The sequence below is a fragment of the Bos mutus genome, chromosome 3 (genome assembly GCF_027580195.1).
Source record: "Bos mutus isolate GX-2022 chromosome 3, NWIPB_WYAK_1.1, whole genome shotgun sequence".
NCBI lineage: Eukaryota > Metazoa > Chordata > Mammalia > Artiodactyla > Bovidae > Bos > Bos mutus.
Genome location: NC_091619.1, coordinates 66,336,148 through 66,360,052, shown reverse-complemented (window position 1 = coordinate 66,360,052; position 23,905 = coordinate 66,336,148). Strand labels below are relative to the sequence as shown.

At 39.4% G+C, this 23,905-nt stretch overlaps 1 protein-coding gene across 2 annotated transcripts in view; it reads left to right on the top strand.

Moving 5' to 3' along the window:
* The window catches only part of ST6GALNAC3 (ST6 N-acetylgalactosaminide alpha-2,6-sialyltransferase 3), a 629,047-nt gene that overhangs the window by 247,977 nt on the left and 357,165 nt on the right, over positions 1-23,905 (top strand). For both annotated transcript variants that reach the window (XM_070367847.1, XM_070367846.1), the window contains exon 2: positions 12,122-12,316. In XM_070367847.1, coding sequence (XP_070223948.1) covers positions 12,122-12,316 — 195 coding nt within the window. The remainder of the gene's footprint in view (positions 1-12,121; positions 12,317-23,905) is intronic.

Sequence of the window (23,905 nt, the reverse complement as noted above, 5' to 3'; positions counted from 1 at the left end):
CCACCTTGGTTTCCTTTCTTAACATATTTAGACTAATGTTATATTTACTCTAGTAACATATTTAGAGTAATGTTGTGATGAACAATTGGAGAAGGCAATGCCAACCCACTCCAGTACTCTTACCTGGAAAATCCCATGGATGGAGGAGGCTGGTAACCTGCAGTCCATGGGGTCCCTAGGAATCGGACACGACTGAATGACTTCACTTTCACTTTCATGCATTGGAGAAGGAAATGGCAACCCACTCCAGTATTCTTGCCTGGAGAATCCCAGGGATGGGGGAGCCTGGTGGGCTGCCGTCTATGGGGTCGCACAGACTCGGACACGACTGAAGTGACTTACCAGCAGCAGCAGCAGCAGTGATGAACAATGGATGGTGTCTTAGATCTGATGAGATACTCTAACAATAAAAGCTAGCATGTGTTAAGCACTTTCCTTTTGCCAGGCAGTGCTGTAATGCCCTTCATATGTAGTAACTCATTTAAACCTTTTACAATCATATTAGGCAGGTGCTATCCACCCCCGCCCCCCTTCTATTTTCATGTAAGAAAATAGAAGCACAAACAAGTTATACAGTGTGCCCAAGGTTACCTATATTGGCTCATTTAGTGTAACTTGACCACCCTGAGTCTACAGATAGGCTGCTGGTGAGAATCTAATTTCATCCCTATAAGATTCCTGGCACAGTACCTGATGCTTGCTGAGCACACAGCTAACAGTTGCAAGTTCCTACTCTCAGAAAATGGGCCATTGTCCTTATTAGAAGGACAGGCTACCCTTTTGTTATCCACTTCTCATTCCATGATGTGGGATTCTAGCTTTAAGAGTTTTCCTTGGACAAGAGCTGGTTTTCTTAAAAATGTGAATTATTGTAAGTCTTTTCTTTATGTGCTGTAAAAAGGATGTTGCTCTTAGCAGATCTGTGAGTTCTATCAGAACTTTGAAGCAATGCTCACCAAAAAGTCCAGTTTAACAAGGACTAGAATTCTTCCCACTTTAAGTTCCCCCATGCCAGTGTTCCTCCCTTGTCTCCTCTCCATGCTCACATCAAATCTGCACAGGTAGTTTTAAGTAAAGTGAATTACAAAGAAGAAAGAAAGGAAAAGTTTGTGGGTTTTCCGCTCATAAGAAAACATTTTTTTTTCCTAATGACCCTAAACTACAACTTTTTGAATTATTTACTGCCTATATTTAGAAGAGAATAACTTGGAATCCATCCATCCTTTCTTTCTCTCTTTTATTCTTCAACAAATATTTGATATTCATTCTTTTAAATTCAAGACACTGTGTTTCATGCTGCCTGTATGAGGGATGTTTCTCAGATTTTGTTCACATCCTCGAGGAATTTTTATAAACAGAATTATAGGAGAATCATTCCCTCTCCCTTCCTCACTCTGCATTTCTGCTAATCTCTTTCTTCTATCTTCTTTCATTACCCACCCCACCGTTATTTGTGAACTGGGAGTCAGGGAGAAATAGAGAGTTTTAAGAAGATTACATGATTTAGGCTGAGTTATACTTGAACTTATAGAGATGGGGGTGGTAGAACGCAGCAGGGCAATAGTGGGGAGCAGCCCAGACAAAGTCACAGGAACTGGGAGCCAAGGGGTGTTGGAGCCTAGTGAGAAGCCCAGCTGGAAACGTGAAGGGAATGAAAGGACAGATAGGAGATGAAACTTTCACGCATCTGACCATCCCATCTTATCTCACTGGCTATGTGGAAAATCAAGTGAGGTGGTAAGTCTGAAAGTGCTTACAGGCAAGTGCTGTACACTGTAATGCTGTATAGATTCATCCTTGTCATTCTAATCATTATCATGATGCTTCTAGGCAGGACCCCCTGCCCTAATGACATCAGGATCACCAGAATTTATCCTTATGCTCCACTTCTGTGTCCTAAACAGGAAGTAAGAATTGGATTCTAAAAGACAAACTCAATGGTTTAAGAGTAAACGATGCCAAGCTGATGTTTGTAGAAATCTAGTAAGGCCAATGAAGACTATGTGTTGGCTGAGAATAAAACAAAAACTTTGGTCTGCTGACCTAATTGTCTTCATCACCCCCCGTTAGTTAGCACCTCTCCTCCCTCAACAGAATGCCAGGGCATAGGGAGAGAACAGCAGGTAGACTGGAACATATTTCTTCCTATAAGTACAAAGATTTAAGGGAAAAAACATAACTTTAGGTTCATTTGCCCCAATCTCTGATGCTCTCACCATAAGAACTGGCCTTTTGGATTAAATCTCTCTATGTCTATCTGTACAGCCACAGTGAGAGATTTTGCTTGCTGGGTTCTTCGCTTTACATATTCAATACCCATCTCCAGTTCTATCTTGTGTTTCTGAAGAACTTTGATTTCTTTCTCTATATGAAAGGATATATGCTGAAGCAATATGTTTAAGATGAAGAAGCAAAATGATATAAAACTGATTTTATATTCTTTTACAAAATAAACTCAGTGAATGTAGCCATGATTGTTTTCATTTCATATTGCAGCAGTTTGAAAATCAAATTAGGCCAGAAAACCTAAATACCCTCCTCAAATAAAATAAGAAAAATGTGCAGGCATATTGAAAACTCATTGACATTTTTCATTAGTTTTAAAATAAAGTGTTAGAAAGTTCAGTGTGACCTCTTAACATGACACCTGATACTCATAATGTTCATGTTAACTTGAACTTCTCTATAGGCTTCCTTGGTAGCTCAGCTGATAGAGAATCCTCCTGCAATGCAGAAGATCCCGATTTGATTCCTGGGTTGAGAAGATACACTGGAGAAGGAATAGGCTACCCACTCCAGTATTCTTGGGATTCCCTGGGGGCTCAGAGAGTAAAGAATCTGCCTGAAATGGAGGAGACCTGGATTTGATCCCTGGGTTGGGAAGATACCCTGGAGAAGGGAATGGCAGCCCACTCCAGTATTTTTATCTGGAGAATCCCCATGGACAGAGGAGCCTGGCTGGCTACAGTCAATGGGGTCACAAAGAGACACAGCTAAACGACTAAGCACAGCACATGTTTGCAGCTACAGAAAGTTTCCTTTGGAGAAAAAAAAAAAATCCCTGAAGAAATTTTCAGTCAGTTCAGTTCATTCGCTCAGTTGTGTCCGACTCTTTGCGACCCCATGAACCACAGGACTCCAGGCCTCCCTGTCCAGTACCAACTCCCGGAGTTTACCCAAACTCATGTCCATTGAGTTGGTGATGCCAACTAACCATCTCATTCTCTGTCGTCTCCTTCTCCTCCCGCCTTCAATCTTTCCCAACATCAGGGTCTTTTCCAATGAGTCAGCTCTTCGCATCAGATGGCCAAAATATTAGAGTTTCAGCTTCAACATCAGTCCTTCCAATGAACACCCAGGACTGATCTCCTTTAGGATAGACTGGTTGGATCTCCTTACAGTCCAAGGGACTCTCAAGTGTCTTCTCCAACACCACAGTTCAAAAGCATCAATTCTTCAGCACTCAGCTTTCTTTATAGTCCAACTCTCACATCCATACATGACCACTGGAAAAACCATAGCCTTGACTAGATGGACCTTTGTTGACAAAGTAATGTCTCTGCTTTTTAATATGCTGCCTAGGTTGGTCATAACTTTCCTTCCAAGGAGTGTCTTTTAATTTCATGGCTGTAGTCACCATCTGCAGTGATTTTGGAGCCCAGAAAAATAAAGTCTGACACTGTTTCCCCATTTATTTGCCATGAAGTGATGGGACCAGATGCCATGATCTTCGTTTTCTGAATGTTGAGCTTTAAGCCAACATTTTCACTCTCCTCTTTCATTTTCATCAAGAGGCTCTTTAGTTCTTATTCACTTCTACCCTAAGGGTGATGTCATCTGCATATCTGAGGTTATTGATATTTCTCCCGGCAATCTTGATTCCAGCTTGTGCTTCCTCCAACCCAGCATTTCTCATGATGTACTCTGCATGTAAGTTAAATAAACAAGGTGACAATACACAGCCTTGATGTACTCCTTTTCCTATTTGGAACCAGTCTGCTGTTCCATGTCCAGTTCTAACTATTGCTTCCTGACCTGTATACAGGTTTCTCAAGAGGCAGGTCAGGTGGTCTGATATTCCCATCTCTCTCAGAATTTTCCACAGTTTATTGTGATCCACACAGTCAAAGGCTTTGGCATAGTCAGTAAAGCAGAAATACAATTTTGGCCACCTGTAATTTTCCTAGTATTTTGTATAGAATAGTTTATGACAGTGGGGATGCCCATGAGACCTCTACTGCTTTGGTTTTGTTGATTGGATTTGTATTTCTTATTGGACTGTACCCATGTCTGAAAGTGACATGTTGATGTGGCTCCACATTCTTAAAGTAGATCACCATATTGAAGATGTTCTACAACTAAAAAAAACTCACTTTAATGTTTTGACTTTATTTATTTATATATTTATGTGTACATTTATTTAAAGAAACCATCAATATTTTGCTGTTTGTTTTTTTTTTCTTTCTTTTTTAAATTTTATTTTATTTTTAAACTTTACAATATTGTATTAGTTTTGCCAAATATCCAGAAATGAATCTGCCACATGTATACATGTGTTCTCCCATCCTGAACCCTCCCCACCTCCTCCTCCCTCCCCATACCCTCCCTCTGGGTTGTCCCAGTGCACCAGCCCTGCATCTTCAAATAAAAAGATTATGCATCCAGTATCGGGTTCAGACTTCCTGAACCTGGACTGGTGACCCACCTCCCAGAATTTGGAAATAAAAGCAAAAATAAACAAATGATAATTAACCTACATGTTTCAATGCCATTCTCCCAAATCTCCCTCTTACAGCTCAACTCCAGAAAAATAAATGACCCAATCAAAAAATGGGCCTAAATAGACATCTCCCTCTCCCATTATCAGAGTCCATAAGACTGATCTATACATCAAAAGTCTCTTTTGCTGGAGAGGGTGTGGAGAAAAGGGAACTCTCTTACACTGGGGTTAAACTTAATACCATCTTTCTAAATTCCATATATATGCATTAGTATACTGTATTGGTGTTTTTCTTTCTGGCTTACTTCACTCTGTATAATAGGCTCCAGTTTCATCCACCTCATTAGAACTGATTTTGCTGTTTGGCTGCATCTTCATTGAATAAAAAGATTATGGAATTGTGGAGCTGAGAAGGGAAGACATACCCATTCAGTCATGTTGGTTCCTGTAGACTTCCTGAATTAAGACTACATAGTATTGATTGACTAATGGGGGCTACTGGGACTAATATTCTCTACCTGTGGCAATTTTGATGGAAGGATAATTTTAAAAATAAAATAAAATTAAAAAAAAAAAAAAAGACTTTAGTATTGATTTTCCCTTAGAGCTAATGTAGTTGTATTTTTAATACTGAGAATAGAGCCAGAATTAAATCTGTCCACAAATTACTGATTTTGAAATAAGTATAATTACCATGTTTCAGATCAGCCTCTTAATTTTCCATATGAATTAGGTATTTTGCTTATTGACAAATGTATTACAAAATCTGCTTATGGCTAGTACCAGTTTTTAAAATTTCTGAACCAGTCCTATAAGAGTGTTCCTCTTGGTATGAGTAACAATTAACAACTTAGTTAATTCATACACTAAAAGACAGACTCTAGAGTCAGAATATCTGAGTTACATAGATGTCTTTACTATTTTCTTGCTCTGTGACCTTGGACACATTACTCAACCACTCTATATCTCTATTTCTTAATCTAGAAGGTAGGGATTACAGAAATATTTCTCCAACTAATCTCACTCATTAAATGCTATCTTCTATTAAGTTTATGATGGTTATTCACCCATGTCTGCTATATCTGGACTTTATTCCCATGGGCTCTTCTAGGAAAAGAAAAACCAGTCGTTGAAAGTAATAATTGCAGTTTTCCTATTGAGAATTTTTAGTGTCCATTAGTGATATCTGAAGAAGTAATCCATTGTTGCCTTTTTTCATTGTCTTTCCTGAAGGATCTCTCCATTCACTTACTACACTACCTCCAGAGTGAGCTTTCCATGATCAAGTCTGACCTCTCTATCCCATACTTAGACCCCTTCTTCAGAGTCTATAGTGAAAGTGCAGACTCTTTGGCATGATGTATAACCTCCTATAACCAAATCCCTTCCTACTCTTTTAACTTCACTCTTCTGCACTCTTGAAAGCTTGCTCCCAAAATGTATTGCTTTTTCCTATCACATTTTCTTCATTAGCCTCCTGGATTCTGAAGTGCTGCTTATTCTCCCCTGTTGACCTTGTTTGACATTCACTTCTCTCTTCTTGATGGCCTCAATGATTCTATTACCAGCTAGCTGCCTAAGGCTGCCCTTGATAAGCTCCTGTGTGGACTCCACCAGTCTAGGATTGTCTACTTTTTTTTTTTTTTTTTTACCCTCTTTTTCTTATCCCACCCAACACATGAGTGAGATTTTCCCCAGAGTTTACCATAGTTTAACAGTCAGGATCCAGTTTGTTGATTCAATAAATAAAATGAAACAAATGAAGGTTATATTTATATATCCTGAGCTTTGCTAATTCATCCTTATACAAAAGGGATGAAGCTTTGTTGCATTCAGGGAGACCAGATTTGGAGCTTGGCCAATGGCACAAGGTAGAATTACATTGAAGATATAGCTTTTTATACAGGAAAAGAAATTGTATTTGATAAGTCACAAATAAGCAATGAGTAGAAAGCTGAGTGCCAAAGAATTGATGCTTTTCAACTGTGGTGTTAGAGAAGACTCTTGAGAGTCCCTTGGACTGCAAGGAGATCCAACCCGTCCATTCTAAAGGAGATCAGTCCTGGGTGTTCATTGGAAGGACTGATGCTAAAGCTGAAACTCCAATACTTTGGCCACCTCATGTGAAGAGTTGACTCATAGGAAAAGACCCTGATGCTGCAAGGGATTGGGGGCAGGAGGAGAAGGGGATGACAGAGGATGAGATGGCTGGATAGCATCACCAACTCAATGGACATGAGTTTGAGTAAACTCTGGGAGTTGGTAATGGACAGCGAGGCCTGGTGTGCTGCAATTCATGGGGTCACAAATAGTCGGACACGACTGAGTGACTGAACTGAACTGAGGTTCCCATCACTGTGTGAGGTTACTGAGTAATGGTATAAATAATACAATTGACACTGTGTTTCATATTTATTATTGAGTAAGTGATAGCATACGAACAAAAGTGAGCCATTTTACCACATAAACAGCTAATTTAGTCATTAAATAATACAATTTAAATAGAAAAATATACCTTTATACTGTTGTCTATCATTTACAGAAAATAAACCAAAAAAAAAAAAAAAAATCTAGCAACCAACTAACCTAAAAGTTAAAGAACGTATTCTGTGGTTAAAGTCTGTGATAAAAAGAATAAAAACATAAAAATGTTAATATGGGTTGCAAAATTGCTAGGTCCACATCTCTGCAATTGTTTTCTTCCTAAATCATGAATTCTCTGTGGGTTTTATTTTGAAATAGGTATTTCTGCTATAAAGTCTGATAAATGATATTCCTACCCTAAAGAGCAAGCAACTGGAATGCCACATTTTTGATGCATATTTTTGCAGCACAGAGGGGATTAAATTCTAAATGTCTCAGCTGTTAAAGGCCCCTTCAGACTTGCCCAAAAGAAGGAGAAAGCTTTCTGCAAAGCAATTCATCAGATCTATCTGGGCATGGTGACATTCTCTCAGAACTCGCGTGGATGAGTTGTGCTGAATGTTCATGTGTCTGCAGCTGCTTGGGATATTTAAGAAAAAGGTATCTCTCAGTTCTTATCATGTGCTCCCATGGGCTAGCCTGTGCTCATCACTGGCTCATGTCCTGCAAGGATTTCACCATAGTGGTCATATTGTAATAGTGACATCTTCCATTTTTGAGTGTTCACTAGGTTCCCTGACCTGTGCTTTGCTTTTTCCACCTATTATATCATTCAGTGTTCACTGTGTGAGCTTAGGGGAATGACTTATTAAATTTATATCTGTTTTCTACAGTGTGAAAGTTTGTTGCACTGAATCTTGTGCATTATTAACTTGACAAGTACTTACTGTTGCCTTCTCTTACCTAATTGTTGATTGTTGAATCTGGAGAATGCTCTGATTACTTCAATAAAAACAGCAGTGATCAATTCCATAAACAAATTGTTAGATGTAGAACACATGTGTAAACAAGTAGAGTCATTTGCTGACTGTTGATGGACTTAAAACAGTTAAAAGAAGAAGCAACTGATAGGATAAACTAAAGTCAAACAACTGGAAACAGGTTGTGGTATGTTAACTGGCAATTTGTAATATAAAGTGATGGACACATTTTCACTAGATTTGAAAGTGAAGAATAGAGTTATAAAACAGCACTTTATGCATTTATTTTCATTATCCTAATGTATGGGAAGTGGGACAAATAAATGCATCTGACTTCATGCATTTGGTTTATTATTTTTTGTTATGATTTGAACCTTGTCCACTTCCCAGCATATCTCCCACTACATATGAAATGTATTCATCTTATCAAATGACTTGCATGTTTCTGACCAAATTCAGGCCCTTAAAAAACTTCTGTGCCTTTGTCTAAACTGTTCCCTCTGCCTGGAATGCCCTTCTCATCTCCACTTGTCTGTCTCCTCCTGATTCTTCAGGACTCCATTTCAACATCACCTCTTCAGACAAGCATTCTTTAGATTGTTTCATGCATGGCTGTCCCCCTCTTCCTCTGGGGTGCCACACCGCCCTGTGCATACCTCTGTCACCCGATTTGATATGTGGTATTCTAATTTTCTGTTCACTTGCCAGGTGCACTAAGTTGTGACTCTTTGCAAGCATGGTCTATCTTCTGTAGTTTTATTCCTGGTTTTCAGCACCTCGCCAAGTCTATACAGAGTGTGGACTCAATGTGCAGTTGTGACTTGGAATAAATATATTCATATTCAAGTATATCATGGATGCACATCTCTGGTGGCTCAGCAGTAAAGAATCCTCCTGCCAGTGCCTGTCAATGCAGGAGACATGGGTTCAATCCCTAGTCCAGGAAGATCCCCTGGAGAAGGAAATGGCAACCCACTCCAGTATTTTGCCTGGGAAATCCCATAGACAGAGGAGAGAGGAGGCTATAGTCCATGGGGTTGCAAAGAGCTGGACATGACTTAGCAACTAAATGACAACAACATATCATGTTGGTATTTTGGATGGCATATTGGTATTTTGTAACTTCCCCAGCTCCTATGTCCCTATATAAACACACATACATATTCTCTCTGCGTTCTGATGTATGGAAACTTCGAGTAGCCTCATTGTGGTTTTGTTTTAGCTGTTGAAACTCAAGGTCATGATCTGGTAGAAGGGACTACTAGAAGAATGCATTCCACATTAAGTCCTGCTGTCCTTGAGTCCAGAATATGCTTGTAGACCTTTTCTAGTGAAACATCAGGGTGTTTCATATTAGGACTATGGGACTGAGTTTATGTTAAACAAGAATATGGAAATATGAAGGAAGGCAAAGAATGAGGGCAGACAATGCAATAGAATCGAGGCTGAAGCCGGAGCCATGAAAGAAGCCTGTCTGCCCACTGCAGACTGTGGTGTAGGTCCAGCGCAGAGGAGTGAGTGTCTGGCTTTCACTCCTCATTTGCCCCCCTCATCCTCTCTGTGCTCATTACTTGGTTCCCTTTGATAGAACATGGGAGGCAGACATGGATTGCTAGGTAGCAGGCTTTTACGACTATGATTTCATTCCATTTTGAAGTTTCTCTCAAAATGGCTGATTTATTTACCTCTCATGGGTACATTATGTATGCGTTGTTTTGTGAGATCAGTGAATTCAGACAGGCCCTCCATGCTTTTGTCCCCCAGCCCCAGCCATGCAGTGCAATGCGGCAGCTAAGAGAAGCAGAGAGCCACGCTGGGCACAAATCCCACCTGGTTTCCTTCAAAACAAGCTACTGGTTTGCAACAAACTACTGGATGGTGATAAAAAAGGTTCTTACCTGTTTACTTAATGGGTGACTGGCCCCTTTGCTTTTATTTAGCCATCTGTTCTGGTCTATGTCCCTTTAAACTTGTAAGATCCATCACCTCATTTAAGCTGTTACCTTGACACATTGCAATGTTGTGGACATAATGTTCCCACAGAGGAACAAATTAAAACAGTTTTTCATGATTAGAAGGTTAAATGAGGTAAGGCTGTGGTAGTAAGTGGTGAGATAAGGGGTTCTGAGGAAGCAGAATTCAAGGGACTTTCAGGTGACTGGAAAATTAGGCTGGCAAGACAGGGGGATGGATGGGGCTTTTACAAATCCTGGGAGCTGGGCAAGAGAGAAGACTTCCTTTGCGTGTCTGACTTTGAGGCCTTATTCTGTTGCCCTTTCAGAGACTGTGACCATGGGCCCAGGGAGGATTCAGGGGCCAGCTTTGGGCTTCTTTTCTCCTTTGGGACATTCTGTGAGAAGTAAAAGGAAGCTGACTCTACCAGAAAGTGGCAAGCTAAAAACACAACAGCACTACCAACAAGCATTCAGTCTTTCCCAGAAAGTAATTTGGTTTCCCTTAAGTTTGAAGAAGAGTCAAGGGCAAAGCCCTTCCTTTAGGAAGGAATGTTTAATTGTGTCTTCACCCTGGAGAGAAGGCAGTGTTGTTCCTAACATCTGTCCTCAGCTCTCTTCTTTCTTCTTACTCTAGACTTGACTTTCTGTCTGACCCCTTGATAACCCATTTGCCCTTGAGAACTAGGACTTAGAAAGTCAAGCTCTTTTGTCCACTTACTCTCTTAAATCATTTCCTGCCCTGACCACCCTGGTTTCTCCTGATATGATTAGTGTTATTGCAGCTACCTGAACTCAACATCTGAGGCATCTCTGAATTTTCTGTCTGCCACTTCTATTCAGTCAGAAGCCAAGGTTTCTGTCTTCCACCTGAATTGAGTTTTTCTCATGTCTTTTCTCACCTTTTTACTCTCCCGCCACTATTCTCACTTCCATTCCTCATTACTTCTGTCCTAGCCAATTGAAATACTCTCCTAACTAGTTGCTGCCTGTGTTTGGTTTCACTCTGCTCCAAAGTGCCTCAAACACTGGCGTTTGATTATGATATAACAGTCACATTTCAAAAATTAAATAATTAAACAAAAAATCTCCTTAAGTTTTCCATCATCTAACAAACTCAGTAGAGACTTAGCTTGGTATCTGAGACAGTCTATAAAGTTATCATCTTTATTTTCAGCTTTTTCTTCTTCTCTGTGTCACAGTAAAACAAAATGCTATGTGGCTATGTATAACCTCATGTTTTCTTGCCTCCTTACTCTGTTCCCTCTTCCTAGAAAGCTCTGCTCACACATGTCTAGTGAAAAATGCATGCATTTTATCAAGTTCAAGCACAAATACAGCTCTCCTTTCCCCATGGCAGTCTGATACAGTTGCTCCTACTCTGGTTTGATGACAAACGCATTTAGGGGATGTTCTTATGCTGCTTGATGTGTTTTTTTTTCCTACTGTTAGTGTTAGCTTTTTTGAATCTTACTTTTGCATATCCTATAGCACAAAGTTTCTTGCCTGTAAAGTGCTAGATAAAGATACAGAATAATGATTTATAATGAGACTGGGTCTACCAGAATGTGCAAAATTCATTTATTCATTCACACACATGTTTGTGAGTGCCTACACTATGTACTGTGTTAAGGACTTAGGATACAGAGCAATATGGCATAGTGCAGCTCTGTTCTCCAGAAACTCAAAATAACATGAAAGAAAAGTCATGTAAGGAATTATACTATGAAAAATGCACAACAGGAGAAGGGCCTTCAAAGTACTGGAGGGGTGGGACTTCTTACCTCTATTAGGGTGGATAGGTTGGGAGTGAGGGGACGATACTGGGGAAGAAAATGAACAGGTAGGAAAGGCTTCCTATAGATGGGAAAGTCTGACTTGGGTTTTGAACGCTACATAGGAGTCACCGAGGATGATAGGAAGGTGAGGAGAGCTAGGAATGGGATGGAAATATAATCCATACTCGGTTTGTTTTCAGAGGCTCAGCACATTAGGGCAATCTGGGCATCAAATAATTGTTTTCTGTCTCCAAGTGAAATATCCTTTTTCTGAGACTGTTTCTGATTGAGAGTCATTCGTTCTTCTTTTTTTTTAATGTTTTGTAGAGAAAGTCTGTGATTGCAGCGAGCTTCATAGCAGCGTTCCTTTTCCTGCTGGTGGTGCGCCTTGTAAATGAAGTGAATTTCCCATTGCTACTAAACTGCTTTGGACAACCTGGTGCGAAATGGATACCATTCTCCTATACATACAGGCGGCCCCTTCGAACTCACTATGGATACATAAATGTGAGGACGCAAGAGGTAAGACCTCAGAGGGTCACGTAGGGTTCAAGGGTGTCCATGGTAACAACTTCTCTTTGGGTGCGAGGTGGCTTCCCATCACTGAACTTCCTCTATGGCCCAGGGCGCTTCTTTGGGTCCCTGACATTTCCTGGTTTCTGATTCTTAGACACTTTCTGACACGTGTCTAAAGTCTGTCGCCCCCCCTGCATCAGAACTTCTGATGCTTCATGTGGAGTTGAGGAAGCAATTACTTGTTTTCCTGGTGGTTTGTGGCATAACATATGTATCTTTCCATTTAGAAACTCTGATCAGCGGTCGCCAGCTGGAGAAATGGCTGGCTTTATTTCCTGGAGGTCAGCTGGTTGGGGACAGCTCTTTGTAGAACTGCAAAGAGGCATTTATACTCTTTAAAACTCTGTAATCCTTAGACCTGGAGCTAGAAAAGGCCAAGCTGATTTAAAAATTCTCAGTGGCTGCAGAGATAATGGGATTTAAAGAGTTTCCAAATTTAAAGGGGTTAAAATCATTCAAATCCTATAATCACTGAACCTCTGAATCTTTGTAGCCCATTGATGGTACAGAAGAGGATGGAGGTATCTTGACAAGTAGAAAGTGCACACTGTGCTAGCATTTTTGCAAGCAAGGATTTGTATCATGGAGTGAAGTAAAAATCAAAAACTTCACAAAATACATGCAGTGTATAGAACTGATTAATATAATTGTTTTCACTATTTGTTTCCATGGAGTGGGATGAGTGTGAGATTAATATTCATCGCTGCCAAGTCCAAGCCTTTGGAATTTGTTGGTGAAAAAGGTACAAATCACGAGTGTATCTACATCACTGGAAAGAATTTTGGATCAGATCCCACTGAAAGGTCATTTTTGCAAAAATACTAGAGAAGGGAATTACCCACATAATGCAACTCCCATCCCAAGAATTATTCTTAGCGTCAGTGAGGGATGTTGAAAACTGACTTTATCCATCCTCTTTTGTAGGCAATATCATGCATGAGTCATTGCTTCTGGTTAAATTGATTCTTTGAAAATTGTTTCTATACATGCATGATTTATAGGCTTTTATTAGGTTTTTATTAGACTTTTATAGTTAAAAAGAAAAAGGCACCATTAATAACATATAAATTCTTAGGAGTCTTGCTTGTGTTTATCCTTTAATTGGCTTTGAATTAATTTTTTTAAGTGTCTATTGCTTGAATTTGTTGAATGTCCTAATCAATTGATTACTTATATAACAATGTATCTCTTAGAGAATAGTTTGTTTCACTTTTGTCTTTTGTTACTTTATTTCAGATGGTCATTTAATATTCTATAACTCTACTGGATTATGTTAATCATTTCACAAGTGCCTCTCATGGGTAGAAAATGAAACATGTGACTGAACTGTCTCACAAATTACTCTCATGAGAGAAATCTCACCAAATATCAAAGAACCTTTCATTTGTTTATATAATAATGGATTGGATTTTGGAGTATTAAGAGGAAAACTGACCTAGGGCTGCAATTATTTAATTACTCACATTAACTAGCCACTTTTGAACTTCTTTTGGTGTGATTTGTAATACAATGACTTTGCTACAAGATATGGATCATGATTTTGATCCTGTGAAGGTAATTTCTTGAGAGGGAACATGATTACTGGAAAGAGCTTTTAGACTACAGATGCGCACAGGCATGATTTGAGTACTAGTTCTCACACTTAGAAAAACAAGATCAACTAGCAAGTTATGGAAATGGCACCCCACTCCAGTACTCTTGCCTGGAAAATCTTCTGGACAGAAGAGCCTGGCGGGCTACAGTCCATGGGGTGGCAAGAGTCGGACACGACTCAGTGACTAAACCACCACAGCAAGTTATTATGACAATTAAATAGGACAAAGTACATGAAGTGCCCACTTCTACACTGATGGTCAATGAATGAGTTTCTTTTGCTTGCTTTGTACTTATCAGTTATGTCACAAAATGCCTAGTATGAACAACACCAAAATACAAAAGTTTAGAATATGAAATTTAAAATTTTAAGGAATCTGGATTCAGGGAAGTAAATAAATGAAGGAGTTCCTAGTCTCATTAGAAATCAAAGTTTTGCAAATTTAAAACCATAGTGAGAAGGAAGAAAAAAGCACAAGGAGGTGAATGCTTACTAAAAATCAGACTGACAAAAAGATCAAGAATCTGACAATACCAAGTGTTGGTGATGATGATGTGGAACGATAGGAACTCATATATTAGTAGAGGGAATAATTACTTTGGGAAAAAACAGCTTCCCATTTTCTAGTAAAGGTGAAGATATGCATATTCTACATCCCAGCATTTCTAATCATCCATGTATTCACTTGAGACATGAATGAATGCATGTAGTGGGAGGCACAGATATCATGTATAACAGCATTATTCTAGAACCTGGACATGTCTCTTAGTAGGAAAATGGTTCAATGTGTGGGATTCCATCCAGTGGAATCCCACACATCAATGGAAACGAGGAAATTGCAGCTATGTGTGACAACAGGTGGGCTGCCCAGGTGGCACTAGTGGTTAAGAACCCGCGTGCCACCACGGGAGACCTAAGAGATGAAGGTTCGATCTCTGGATCGGGAAGGTTCCCTGGAGGAGGGCATGAGAATCCACTCCAGTATCCTTTCCTGGAGAATCCCATGGACAGAGGAGCCTGGCCGGCTACAGTTCATAAGGTCGCAAAGAGTCGGACACAACTGAAGTGACTTAGCATGGATGCACATGACAACATGTATGGATTTAAAAAAGCATAATTTTGAGCAAAAGATGAAAAATAAAAGAACACAAACAGTGTGATTCAATTTATAGGTCACAGGAAGACTTAAAGGGAGATGTTTCAGAATGCTGAAACATTAGTGCAAGTAATAAGCAGAAATTTTGCATGGAAGCTGAAGAACAATGTATAACACCCCAAAAGAATGACAGATTTTCCTCTGAACTCTGGTAGTTGTAAGGCTAAATTGGGAGGAAAACAAAATTTGGTGGCTCTTTACCTCCATCCTCGTTATTTCATCTTTCTCAAAATTCTTCTTTTCCCACCGCATGTCTGTATTCTCTTGCTCCCGAATGCTCTGTGCATGGGTCCTCACCAAACAATGGTTTTAAGTCCTCACCAAATAATGGCCTTAAATAAAGGCCTTCTCAGAGATAGTTACGTTAGACTATTAGACTCAGAAGGAAAATTCTTCGAGTCTAAGTAATACAGCAAAATTGATAAGTGGTATATTTGATGTTCTGGGGCAAATAGCTATATTAGTGGCCCTTGAATTTTGTTTCAAGGGTAACCAGACACTCCTGTGTTCCTATTCACTCTGTTCTAATCTGGAAAAAGAGTCAATGGCTATGGCTGAGCTGAATTAAGTGGTCACCAAGATGATCTATTTATTTCAAGATCTTGGTCCTTGAGGTTTTCTCAGGAGTTTCTCAGAAGAAAGAACATGCTTTCTAGACACCACCAGATGTCCAAGAATTTTTTTGAACATGTAAACTTGCCAGCAATGATTTCCAGACTCAGAGCAGCTGCAAACATCACATTGTCAATAATGGTTTTACTGCCCAGTGTTTCAGCTGAGGGCTTCCCTGGTGGGTCAGAGGTTAAAGCGTCTGCCTGCAATGTGGGAGACCTGGGTTCAATCCCTGGGTCGGGAATGTCCCCTGGAGAAGGAAATGGCAACCCACTCCAGTATTCTTGCCTGGAGAATCAGACATTGCTGTCACTAGACTAAGATTTTAAGAGCAGAAATGTTTACAAGAAAGGATGTCTCTCCACTACTGTCTAAATAAAGATGCGGGATGGGCGTGGCAGAATTAGGTTGAAGATTTTGTGGACACCAGAGAGCTGAGTTGCTTGGGAGCAAGATGTGATTCTTTTGTTATCTTTAAAAGTGAGCTGAATTCTGGTCCTTTAGGCTTGGCACAAGTAGAAGAATAAGCTGTCTCATGAATCTGTGACAATCTGTCATGAAGAACTCTCATATAGTAAATTATATCCAGTTGAAGCTTGGCTTCATTTGATCAACTCACATAGTTTTTGAACGATCTATTCCCCAAGGAAGTACAAGAAGTAAAAGTACAAAGAACACAAGAGAGATAAATAGGTGCACTTGCTTATATTTTATATGTTGTTCAGTTGATAAGTTTTGTCTGACTCTTTGTGACCCCCATGGACTGCAGCATGCCAGCCTTCCCTGTCCTTCACTATCTCCCAGAGTTTGCTCAAACTCCATTGAGTCACTGATGTTATCCAACCATCACATTTCATATGGTTGGAGTATTTTCTTTTCCTGGTCTAGATCCATAAAAAGGAATATGTAGTGAAAATTATGAGGTCTAGTCTAGAGGAGATAAATTGAAAAAATTAAAATACCCATCCCACCATAATAATGACAGTCTAAATATTGGCTCCCATCTTTTGCCGTGTCCCCCTTCCCTTTCTTAATATAGGCTAAAGTTCTTATATTTGGGGAATGAGAAATCTTGAGAAGCAGGGTAACAAAATGAGTGTCAACTAACCTGGTGAGTGATGAAATTCAGGAAGTCCCTGCTGACCAGAGAACCCAGAATTCCTCATCAATACTTGTTTGAGCTGACAACCGGCAAGAGGCAAGTGCCATCCTGAAGCTGAGACCAGGAAAGATTTAGATTTTCAATAGGTCCATAGCTCCCCTGTGTCCCACCCCCACTTTAACCCCTGACTCCTAAGCTGCTCATACTTGCCCTCTCATGTCACTACTGATGAATAATGCAACCTTCTATTTTAATAGGACCGAATTTGAGAAACTCCACCTATAGCTTTATGGCAGTTCCTGAATTATGATTTGACCTTGGACATAGCAAAAAGCATAAAACACCCATATGTGTTTCAAAAAGACACATCTATGCTTGTCAGTATCATGGGAATTCTCCTTTTTCCTTAATGCAGATTTTAATGATTATTTTGTGGCAGAATAAAAGGTATATAAGACTAAGGGACTGCAGGGCTTGGTTACAGGTAATCATTGTTTCTCCCTGTTGAGATCATGGCAGATCTGGAGGAAAGAGAGGGAAATGAACTCTAGGTTAGATTCTGTTTGTGATCTCCAGTCCACGGAATCTGTTGTCTTTTTGGGTGGTGACCTGATGTGAAGACATTGCTCAGAGCAAGCAACCTGCAACATATTTGCATTAACTGCTAAATAAGAGAGTCAAGCTCTGAGGATCAATAGGATGCCACAGCCAGATCTTCCTGGTAATGGGGGGGAGGGTGACAGGTGTCTCCTTCAGATCTGATAAGAGAGTCCTAACACACTAGAACTGAAGAAGATTTCAGGTGTTTAGGGAAGAATGCCCATTCAGATGGTGCTAAAGATTCACTAAGTGAAGAGGCACAGGATTTCTCAAACATAGCAATCAAGTTGTAGGGCTGTATATTGATTTAACAATTTAATGAGGCCGAAATATGTCTCTTTAAAAAATGAGGACATTTTAAAACCTCAAGTAGGCTAAATAAGAATACATAGGATCAGTTGCTATGACAGGCCGTACTAGCCTAATTAAAGATGTGCATACCATATTGATGTTGTAATAGAATTTCCCAAATTGTGGTTATAGTGACAATTAAGAAACAGAGCTGACTTTCTTGGCAATAAAAGCACACACTCTACACATTCAAATAAATGTACACATGTAACTAAAGCTGACATGAATAGGCTTTCTGTTTTTGGGAATATGAGCTTTGGATTTTACATAAGTATACTGAAAGCAATTATATGCAAATATATGTTCCAGAAGTTTAAAACTCATCAATTTAATTGTTAATTAAAATCTGAACATTGCATTTGTATAACCATAAAGTAAAATAACTTTCAACTATTAGATTGTTATAGAAAAGGAAACAACTAAATTAACATACAGCAAAGATGACTTCTTTGGCATGTGCATATTGAATTTGTCATTTGGAAGATAATTTATCTTTTTCCTAAGTATGAGGACATGTATTTATTGAGTGGAAAAAAGATTATGTTTCCTAGTCTGGTTATGAAATAGCAGCTCCCAAACAGTGGCTGATCTCAAGGCAATCTCAGGGGCACCACTGCCAAAGAAGAGGGACAGACCTTGCTGTGGGTTATAATTCTAGGAGGCTTTGTTGGGGAGGTGAGACACTTGCATAGGGTAAGGATTTGGATGGGATAGAGAGAGAAGAGAAAGCAGAGTTGGGGAAAAGAGCTAAAGCAGAAGGTCTGAAGGTGAACTGTCCATGTTCCTTCAGCTCCCACCACTCCCAATAGGTCAAGAGCTCTACACAGAAGCCATAGTGAACTCATGTTTGCACTTGGAATCCCCTCCATCTCACACTCTGTGCATTCCTTTCTTCCTTCCCTCTGGTTCCCTTACCCTTAGTTCTTACCTTCCAGCTCCCCATATTGTTTGGTTGGTTATGCAGTCTTGGAGTATTCATATCTTGGTCCTGATGCCACAAAAACTGCATATAAGGTGACTTTTAATAATGCTTCATTCTGTGTACCCCTGATTTGGATATGGCACCCCATGCCCCCTGAGGTACTACTATAGGTCTGCATGATTCTCTGACTTTCCAAAAAAGGAAATCAGACACATGTAGGGGCAATAAGTAGGCCAATCTGCCTGGAATGCATTTTACTGTTGGGGATAGAAGATAGCGGATACATTCACTGGGTAATTATGATCTGGGGATGTAAATGGGATCCCCCGAAAAGGAAAAAATACACTCTTACTTGCAAAACAGTAATACATGTGTACAATTTATGCATTCATCTATATTCATGAAGTAGTATATACAGATATACAAAAAATACATATATATTCACATATACAAGGACAGGATAAGTCACAAGACTTTCTTAAAGACAAACATACATAGACTATATGCTGCTAAGTCACTTCAGTCCTGTCCGACTCTGTGCGACCCCATAGACGGCAGCCCACCAGGCTCCCCTACCCCTGGGATTCTCCAGGCAAGAACACTGGAGTGGGTTGCCATTTCCTTCTCCAATGCATGAAAGTGAAAAGTGAAAGTGAAGTCGCTCAGTCGTGTCCAACTCTGTGCAACCCCATAGACGGCAGCCCACCAGGCTCCTCTGTCCCTGGGATTCTCCAGGCAAGAACACTGGAATGTGTTGCCATAGACTATATACATATAACTATATTACATAATAAAATGGTTAATATATATAATTCCCTGATTAAGTGTATACAGTGCCTTTTATGTTTGCCACTGTCCCTTCATTACAGAAACAGTCCCTTCACTTCTGACTACAGTGGTGAGCAGAAAATTCAGACCAGTGTTTGACCAATGATGTGATGGTTTAAGGGGTGGACACATGGTCCCAGATGAGCCATTCTTAACCCTTCCAAAAGCTTATTGTTCTTCTGTGTAATACTGTGAGAAAGACACTTTTCTTTTAGGAAAAGAGATGTTGAGATAAGACTCTCTGCCTGTCAGTGGCTGTGTTCCCTGGAGTCAATAACACCAAGACATTGAGAGAAGCAGAGCTCAAGCAAGGGCCTGGACAGTACTCTAGTACTGAGACCAGCCATTCTTGAAGCCAGCCTGCCCTCCTCTGTGGTTTGAGTGTGAAGCCAGTAAATTCCTGCCTTTCATGTCTGAAGGTTTGGGTCATGTTTTGGTCATCCACAACCAAAAGAGTCTAGCTGGTAAATACATTATACATGATGGTTGTTTTACAGCAACAGAAACCAAACATTGTGAAATTCATCTTCAAAGAAGGGGTTGCCTGGAGGATGTGAGGACCTATCCTTGCAAGCCCATACTCCAAACCTGCTGGGAGGCTGAGCATAAGAAGAAATATCTGTCAGTCCGTCAGTTGGTTCAGGTGTCCACAGAGACGCACACTGTATGTCTCCCTGATCAGGGACATGTGTTTAGGAAATTAGCTTGTGCTTTTGAGGGAGAAGTGTGAAGCTCACAATTTCTCCAGATTGTAAAGCCAAAAAATGGCCCAATAAGGCTCATTATTTACTGAATTTCTAGTCTTACTCAACTGATTAATCATATATTTTTATTATAATTATTCAGATGAAATCTTCCTTATTGCTAAGAGACATCATCAGTCTAAACATTGATTTTCACTTTACAAATCACATCTGTTATTGAGGAAAGATCCAGTGTTATCATAGTTTTCAATGTAGTCATTGATTCCCCTGGAAGATAAAAGGAAATTTTATTCATTATCCTACCTTAGATAGAAAAATGCCATTTGCCAATTGTCATGTTAACAGTCTTGAAAAAGGCTTATCAGGAATTCAAATATCAAACTGCCTCATTCGTGACAAGCAAAGAAAAACAGAGCAGGGTAGCCACAAAGACCACCCTGAATTTAAAGTTGAAAAAGATCATAGAATTGGGGCTCCAATGGTAAGAGATTTTGTTCATCTTTTCTCAAGTTCCAGCTAATAGCCTGACAGTGTGGCCAGCACAAAACTATTCATCAAGTGGAAGTTTAGTCACCAAATATTGAGTACGTCCTTGTTCAGTTCCAGACAATGAGCTAAGGATCAACAATGAACTCTATTTAAAAAAGAAATTAAGATTGGGATTCACTAAAGAAGAAACTGGAGGAGGGCATGGCAACCCACTCCAGTATTCTTGCCTGGAGCATCCCATGGACAAAGGAGCCTGGTGGGCTGTGGTCCATAGGGTTGCAAAGAGTCAGACACAACTGAATGACTTAGCATGCATGCACACACAAAGAAAAGAACCAAATAGGTTTAATATAATCATAAGTATCTTGGAACAACACTACCTAGACAGCACTGACATTTCACCATAACAAATTTATTCTGTTGCTATTAAGAATAGATAGCATTCGAGTCATTTCAACTAAGCAATTGTATTCAATGTCTGGAAGATAATTTGTCACTAAGTAGATGGCATCAAATTGTGATTTCTCATTTTCCAGAGTAGGCTTACAAAGACTTATTTACAAAAGAAAAATATTCATTAAAGAATTTTTATTTCAAAAGTAACTATATAATGCCTATATCAAATATTATTCCACAAGGCTTGGGAAGTGGTATACCTGGTTAATGAAAAATCTGGCTAATAGAATATTTTAAGTATTTAATAAATAGATTGTTTATTTAAAAGAAAAATGAAATTAAGGGTTCTGGTCTAGCAATATGGTAGGCTAAGAAAACCTGACGACTCTGCTATAACCCAAGGACGTGTTGGATAAAATAGAAATTATTATTTACTGCTCAGCTGGCTTTGCTAGAACGAAGGGAAATCGTCTGGCACCAGAAACTGAGAACTAATGGAAAGAGAGATATAAGCAGGAAAACTGATAGTGTTGTTTCCTGGGAGTTTATCAGCCTCAGTGACTGAGGGAATCGATAATATTCACCCTATAGGTTGGAGTGCAGGGCCTGGGTCCAGCAAAGGCAAAGAGCGAGAACCCCTTCCTCCCTTCCAACCTAAGCTGGGCCCTTAACAAGCTTTCCCTAAGTGAAAGGGTGGGTTAGGGAAGAAATCATGAAAACTGGCTCAGATAACAGATAAGGAAGTTTATTTATATCTTTGGCCTTTAGATAACAAAAAATTATTCCTGGAAATGCAAAATGCCAGTCCTGAATGCTAGTGAGTCTTTTAATTTTACAAGTTGGTCCCTAGATGGTAATAAACTGAGGCTGAAGGAACTGGGACTCCTCTAGAGTCCAGCCACAAGGGCTTTTTAGAATCTACTTTAAAAAATTATAAAACACAAGGAATTGGTCTATGTATTGTTATGATTCACTTACTTTGCTTTAGAAAATATGACTGCTTGACCACAATGTGTTTCCCTGTGCCCAATCGTGGTGTTTCATAATATATTGCACATTTGCCCTATTGTCCTCCTCAACTAAGGAATTCTGAATTCCAAAATATACCTAGTCAAAAGGGTTTGGGGTAAGGAATCATGGGCCTGTGTACTTAAACACTTCACATACCATTACCTTGTAGTCCTTAGAAACTACACACTATTTCATTGATTTAACTCATTGTCCAAGGCCCAAAATTGGTGATGCTATGCCTGTGACTTTGGCTTTCCTGTAAGGGCAAAGGAAGAGAAGAAGATTGCTTTTGTCAGCAAATTCCATTAAATTGTTTCATGGAGGCTTCCTCCATTCAAGTCAGAAAGCTCATTGGATCACACTTGCTGAAGCCACTACATGCTGGAAACTATGCTAGGCTCTGGAACTGTAGAGAAGAAAACACTCAGTCTAAAAAAAATACAGACTAATTTTTGTTAACGTGAAATGGTAATAAGCCAGATAGAGTAGTATATGTAGAGAATTATTTTAACTCTAAATGTAGACATAGACGGTTTGAAGATAGTGCCTCAAAATATTAACTTTAGTGGTCTATGAAATCTGCCTGCTAATGCAGGAGACCCAAGAAACACGGTTCAATCACTGGATGGGGAAGGTCCCCCGGAGAAGGAAAAGGCAATCCACTCCAGTATTCCTGCCTGGGAAATTCAAGGGACAGAGGAAGCTGGTGGGCTTTAGTTGGGTCACAAAGAGTCAGACACGACTGAGCAGCTGAGGACTGCAGCACTGTCTGAAGTGGTACGTTTTAGGTGAGCTTTTTGCTTAAACACGTTTTCTAGTTTTTATACAATAAGCATGTGTTATACTTACTAGAACAAATTACTGGAATTAAGCAGTTTATTTTTTAAGTAGTATCTTTCCATGAAACACTCTGTGTCTATCAAAAAATAGAATTTAAATGTCTAGATAAATATATTACTTAGAACACTTTTAGAAGTGAATATTCTTTTACTCCTTTGTGGGTAGCTTATAGTGACACCCTTCCAAAGAGTACAACATGGAAAGGGAGAAAAAAGTAATTTTAAAGTGGAGAAATCTGACAAACACTACCTCAGCCAGGTGATCAAGGTCAATATCAATAGTGATAAATCATGTTGGTAGCATGTCCCTTAGGAGGATATGATTAAAATGGCACTTTGCCTCTGTGGTCTTCTATCTCCAAACCTGTAACCCCTATCTAATGAGAAAAATCTAGGGGGAAAAAAAAATAAGGAAAATTTGAGAAACTACTAAAGCCAAGAGGATTCTAAGAAGATATGTCTACTAACTGTAATGTGGTATCCTGGATGGGATCTTGGAACAGAAAAAGTGCATTAAGTCAAAACTAAGATTTATCAATCAAGTATGGACTTTAGTTAATAGTAATTTACCAATATTGTTTCATTCACTACATCAAATGTATCATACCAAAATGTCATTTTGATAATAGGGGAACCTGAATGTGGGGTATATGGGAATTCTGCATTGCCCTCTCACATTCTATAAATCTAAAACCGTTCTAAGAGAATTATTTTAAAAAGTGGATTTAGGTTTTTGACGTGTGTGTCTGGAAGGTCAGAACTGTCATTAACTGAGATGGAGGAAGCCCACAGAAAGAATGGTTGAAAATAGTTTAAAATGTATACTAGTCCAGCTCCATAGAGAAGGGATGCATAAGACAAATGCATTGCAAATGCATCATTGTTTTAATTTTGCATACTGAACACAACATACTTTCAGAGAAAAATTAGT